At 43.0% G+C, this 5,937-nt stretch overlaps 1 protein-coding gene across 1 annotated transcript; it reads right to left on the bottom strand.

Annotated features, from left to right (window-relative positions):
• Positions 1-1,962: 1,962 nt before the first annotated feature.
• Positions 1,963-4,019, bottom strand: LOC131262527 (ATP-dependent RNA helicase abstrakt). Its single transcript, XM_058264554.1, has one exon. It carries the CDS (start codon positions 3,855-3,857, stop codon positions 2,013-2,015), a length of 1,845 nt encoding a protein of 614 aa, XP_058120537.1. The 5' UTR covers positions 3,858-4,019; the 3' UTR covers positions 1,963-2,012.
• Positions 4,020-5,937: the final 1,918 nt, after the last annotated feature.

The following is a 5,937-nucleotide window of genomic DNA, read 5'->3' as shown; positions in this document are numbered from 1 at the left end:
GAACAATCGCGCAAGCCAAGCGCGACAGAGGTAGGGGAGTAGGTAAAAGAGTAAATGAGGCCCCGGGCTAGATTCTCCTCTTCCTGCTGGTTCACATTAAGCGCCTGAAGCTATGCAAAGCGCGACACATGCATTCGTTTCGAATTTTTGAACGCTAACGGTTCGCTTAAAAGACCATAACGGTTTAAACTAATCACGTAGTGGAGGTTGAATGCGGGTTTATATACTTTTGCATGTTAAGTTACTAGTAAGTAAACTATACTACACATGATGGACAGCATGAAACAATGAGTTTAGTCGAAGAAATGAGTTGGAAACGGCGGCGCGCCCGCAGCGAGCGCAGCGAGCGGACTGCGCTAGGTCTACCGAAAAAGAGAGTTTGTTATAGTTTTGAGAAATAAGGGGGGCCCGTGGGCCCCCCTCATACCGCACCCCCTAGGGTGCGATTGCGTAGCCGAAATTAACGGTACAAACTACGGTTCAAATACTCGTAGGTTGAATTTAACGAATTTATGTATCACCAATTGCATACATTCAGTTTAAACGTCCACAAGAGGTGTAGCCACGATCGAAAACATGGCGGCCGGGGCCTCATTTACTCTTTTACCGGGGAGTATGTGGAAATATGTATCACATTGTGGCACAAACTCGGCTAAAATTTTTTGTTGAATTTTGACGTAGTAATGCATGATATTTGTTTAGCTACGTATTTTATGCACCCTGAGTGAGTTTGGCGGGGGGTGCCCATGGCGCAGCGGTAGCGCGAGGAAACACCACACCACAGGTGTGGGATCGAATCTCGAGTCTGGCACCCCCCGGTATTACGAACGGCTGACCACCGATCTATAATATACCGTCTTTCGGTCACACAAACTCTCTTCAGAGAGAGCCCTTGTCCCACTAGGGGATGTCGTGCCACATAAAAAAAAAGAATGAGTTTGGCGCTTCTACATTTGAAATTCACTGAGAAAACAAACTTAAACATACAACGACGATATTTTGCCCCACCGTAGGAGGTATATATTACTCCGTCATCTCCTACTTGTTGAAGGGCAGTTTGTTTACGTTTCGGCACCCGAAAAAACTTTGGTAAAAATATCAATTAAAACGGAGTTTGATAACTGAATAACATTTGTGAAGCTTAAAAATAAGTAGTATAACGAAAAATACGATGTTTCGTGAAGAATATTGCGAGTTTGGTTCGCGTTTGTGATTCTTCTTCTTTCTTCTTCTTTAGCTATGCGAGTCGGGGTATATCCTCCTACGCTAAGTCGAACGTTTGTTCCTTTACTCGTAATCAGAGGCGTACCGACTCTGTCCGAACTCCTATAAAGGGACTCGTCCTTTAGGACCGGCTATAAAAGCCATATGTCCACCCGCCGTCCACGGGAGGGATAATTCCTTCCGTTGTCAGGACACAAAAACCTCGTGGTCCGCTTGATTGACTCAAACAGCACGAGATGTGCGGCAGCTAGGATTTGTCTGACCTGAGCTCCACCTCGGCGTGACCACGCGGTCGTGCCCTAAGCTAACCCTACTTTTCAGCTAACCCTAACTTCAGGAAAACTTGTGCACTGCTAACATCCGCTCTGATGCACTACCGAACTGGAACTGGCGTTTGTGATTCGGTTTGTTTACGTTTTGTCCAGCTGTTGGTTTGTTTACGTTTCGAATTGACGTTTGTCAAGAGCTAGCGCGACGTCGCGTTTTTCGCTGTTTCTACACTAGCGCGATTTGTGCGACATTTTTTTTGTATGGAGTTCGGCCGCCTGTCAGGCGACGTCGCGTTTCGTGACGGGACGTTGCGCTGTAGTGTGGACCCCATGATACGCGGAAATTCGAGATACGCGGATTTCTCTGGTCCCCATTATCCGCGTAAGTCGGATACCGACTGTATGCAATCATAAAACATTAAGATACATTTTTTTTATGTGAGTGAAACACACGCTTGTAGACTGACACTTTGGTCTAATCGACATGATTTATTGTGAAAACATTTACAAATTACATTTTTAGTAGTCGGCTGCAGTGTTGGAAAGGTAATCTCGGCGACCTATGTTCGATACCTGCTTGTTCTGAATAGCCTCGAGCTTTGGACACTCGGTGATACGATGGCCCAGGCCACCGCAATAGCTGCAACCATCTCCAAGGTCCGCATATTTTTCTGTTTCCGAGCAAAGCTCTCCCAAGAACGGAGGTACTTTCTGCTTGGCCTCGATAAGCAAATGTTTCAGATCCAACAAGACATACTGTTCTGTTGCTTTGTTGATAAACGTTGTAGCGAGACCTTTTGACCCCGACCGCCCGGTACGACCGATACGATGCACGTAATTCTCAATGTCGTCGGGCATATCGTAGTTAATAACATGTTGTACATCTGGGAAGTCCAAACCTTTTGATGCCACATCTGTGGCAACTAGAACGTCTTTTTCCTGATTTCTAAATGCTTCTACCGATCGATATCGTTCGTCTTGGTCTTTCCCGCCGTGGATCGCGACAGCTTCCACGCCTTTCAGCAGCAAATATTCATGAATGGCATCAACATCCTGTTTCTTTTCTGCAAAGATCAGCACTGGTGGCGAAGTTTTTTGTAAACATTCTAGCAAATACACTACTTTTGCTTCCTGCTTTACATATTCCACGTCCTGGGTAACGTTCATGGATGCCGCACCAGCTCGCCCAACATTAATCGTGACTGGTTTGACCAGTGCGGACTTGGCAAAGTTCTGAATCTTTTTCGGCATCGTTGCCGAAAACAGTAGAGTCTGACGCTGTCCCTTAAAGTATGAAAATATAGTTCGAACATCTTCTTCAAAGCCCATGTCAATCATACGATCCGCTTCATCCATGCAAAGGTATCGACAAACGTCCAGATTAACCAGCTTTTTATCGAGCATATCCATGAGACGCCCTGGTGTGGCCACCATGATATGGGCTCCTTGTTGTATTATTGCAATAGCATCATTGACCGGTACACCGCCAATAGCCAGAACCGTTCGAATTTCGGGCATTCCGGCTTCTTGTAAATGTCGGCAATAGTATTGTATAATATCGTGTGTTTGCTTCGCCAGCTCCCTCGATGGGCAGATGATGAGGCCGTATGGTCCTTCCCGACTGATGAAAGGTAAACGAAGTTCTTGTTCTAGGCTAAACATTATAATTGGCAGCACGAATACCAAAGTCTTTCCGGATCCAGTAAACGCTATTCCGATAAGATCTCGCCCAGCTAGGACTGCGGGAATTCCTTGAACTTGAATCGGTGATGGTTTCTTAATGTTTCGCTTTGCCAATGCTGCTAATATGGACTTAGGTAGCTTCATTTCACGAAACGTACGTAGAGGCGGTGGAACGTTTTCCCCTTCTGTTAAGATTCTGAGTCTTTCACGTATTTTTTCGTGCCGTGAATCGGGCTTATTGAGAATGTACTTCGGTGGTGTCCAGCTAGTTTTGATGGGATCTTCATACTGAATGCCTTTGGCCAGTTCTGCAACACCCATAAGCGCCTTTTTTTCGGCGACACTTTCAAGAATTTTTTCTTCTTCTTTCAGTTGTTTTTCAACTGCGCTTATTTTCTTCGCCTCAGCTATTTTTTTTAGCTCTGTATGCTGATCTAGCAAGCTGATGTTAAACTTTCGTCCCCAGGACTCTTCGGTGCCTTCCTCGTCATGTTCATTTTCGCTGGACGATTTTCCTACATTGGAAGCTTCAGCCGTTAGTTGAACAATGCGCCCCATTTTAAGCAGTTGTTGCTTTTTTCTCTCTCTGACTGGAACATAGGGCACGAATTTGTCGTTATCCTCTTCATTTTCACTGGTGTCGGACTCTTTTCGATATTTTTTCACAGGAACATCAGACATTCTGCCACAGCTTAATGGACTTAACCAACCGTATGTGAAGTTTGACCTCTGGCCAAAGCGTTCTTTGCAACAGCGTGTGCCTAAAAGATTTCCGGGTTCTTGCTACCAAAAGAAACAATTATTTTATAATTTTATTTTATTCTAACTCCACTCCCGTATCAAGGCAACAACAATTTGAACCGAAGTATATAGATGTAAACTAAGGTAGATATTTGGAGGTCATTTTGACGTCTAGAATGCGAATAGGGTAAAAGTACCCATTTTGGCCCACTTAGGGAAGGGTCACCACAATCGTTGCATTAATTGTACCGATCATATCACGATAAACTGGGTATGATAATGCAGAGTAGTTATCTATGCATGCATTAAAATTCATATTTTTGAGTTTATTTGATGTTTTCACTGAAAAATTATCAATTTCCGAACACACTTTTTGTCGCTATTTTGGCCCGTTTTGCTTCTATTTAGGCCCACCTGTGTACCAAGTTTGGCCCTCCTGAAAAATGTCTTTTTTATTTGTTTTACAGCCTTTTAGAGCCCCGCTACACGACCCGAAAACTCAAAAACTTCTCGGCGAGAAGAGGGGAACAACCGAGAAGTTTACGTCAAAAACTTTTCAGCTCCGTGAGCTGAAAACTGCACCCGAGAAGTTTTTGGCAGCTAACCGAAAACTCAAATGCGTCAGAAGAAGAAGACGAAAAAGAAATAAATGTAAACATAACAAATCTCAAAAACAAAATAAACGAACATATGGTGATAAATTTACTTGTTTCTTTTGTAGTTACGGTTAGTTAATATTTTGTTATTTTATAGCTAGAATATCAATTATAAATTCACTATAGATCAGGGGTTCGCAAAGTCCGGCCCACCAACTGATTCCAAAATCTAAAAGTTTCAAAAAGTTTAATGATAAAGATCAAAATATTTTATTCTACCACTTTTTATGTAACTTGAGAACATCAAAATCTTCCTTCTTCATGCGAAGAAAGTTAATTATAGTTTCATTTGCTTGCTCTGCTACAGTATTGTCCAGCAAACGGTTGCCATCTTCTTGCCTCCGCACAATACGCCTGTTGCGTTGTTGCAAGTTTTGGGTACTCAACTCGATGACCCGCGATAGGGTAGTTAGCCACACTTCAACAGATTATCCATCTTTTACTTTTTGTGTGAATTGAAATAAGATCTTGTTTGCTTTGAAGGAAGATTTTTGAGTTAACTGAAAAATCAAAAACAAAAACCTCGTTGCGCCGCAAAGTTTTGAGTTTGCGGCTCGTGTAGCGTGGCTCACAGAATTGGTACCACAAAACGCGGCTACACGAACCGAGAAGATTTTGACGTAAACTTATACGGTTTTTGAGTTCTCGGTTGGAGTTTTCGGTTCGTGTAGCGGCCCGGTAACACTTCTTTTCCAGTTTCAATGGGGAATAAAAGGCCAACTCACTACTCCTCAGTGGGCAAATTAATCCTGTTTCTCCTTTGCTGAGCTTGTTTATCACGGAATCTGAAATTCTCACTTGCAATTACCTTCACCGCAGCACATCTAGATTGGTAAGAATAAATCTTACATTTTCGTTTCTATGGGCCCTCCTATGATTTGTGTATACTACAATATACCATTTCCATAACAGATATTCAATAGAACCGTTCAATCGTTTAAAATAATTTATTCACAGCGTGGATACAATTTGTGAACAGCAACGTCTTTTTCGAACGGTTGACTATATATGTATGTGTACACAATTTGCATCTATGAAACCCAAAACAAACCGGTCTACAATCTGACCGGCCTGCTCATGGTCTAATGTAATACTCTGGTCAAATACTGTAGAGCATTTTGACAAATCGTCAAAAGAAAAATACAAGAAACCTTTGACAGTCCGGTTAATGTTGTTTGCTTTTAGAACGACCGTTGTGTTGGGGAGTGCTATTGCGGTTGTAGTAATTGTGTCTGTTTTAAGTAAAATTTCGCATAATTTGAGTGCACACGAACGCAGATTTGCAAGGATGCTGCTAACTGCCACGGTTATCTGGCCGTCGGCGATCGGGAGTACTACTTCCGGAAGGTGCTGTCTCGGTTTCT

The sequence above is a fragment of the Anopheles coustani genome, chromosome 2 (genome assembly GCF_943734705.1).
Source record: "Anopheles coustani chromosome 2, idAnoCousDA_361_x.2, whole genome shotgun sequence".
NCBI lineage: Eukaryota > Metazoa > Arthropoda > Insecta > Diptera > Culicidae > Anopheles > Anopheles coustani.
Note: the sequence above shows the minus strand (reverse complement) of the source record. Positions and strands in the feature narration are given on the sequence as shown.

Excerpts from the sequence above, each read along its gene's own strand:
- LOC131262527 (XM_058264554.1), bottom strand. The coding sequence starts at position 3,857 with ATGTCTGATGTTCCTGTGAAAAAATATCGAAAAGAGTCCGACACCAGT.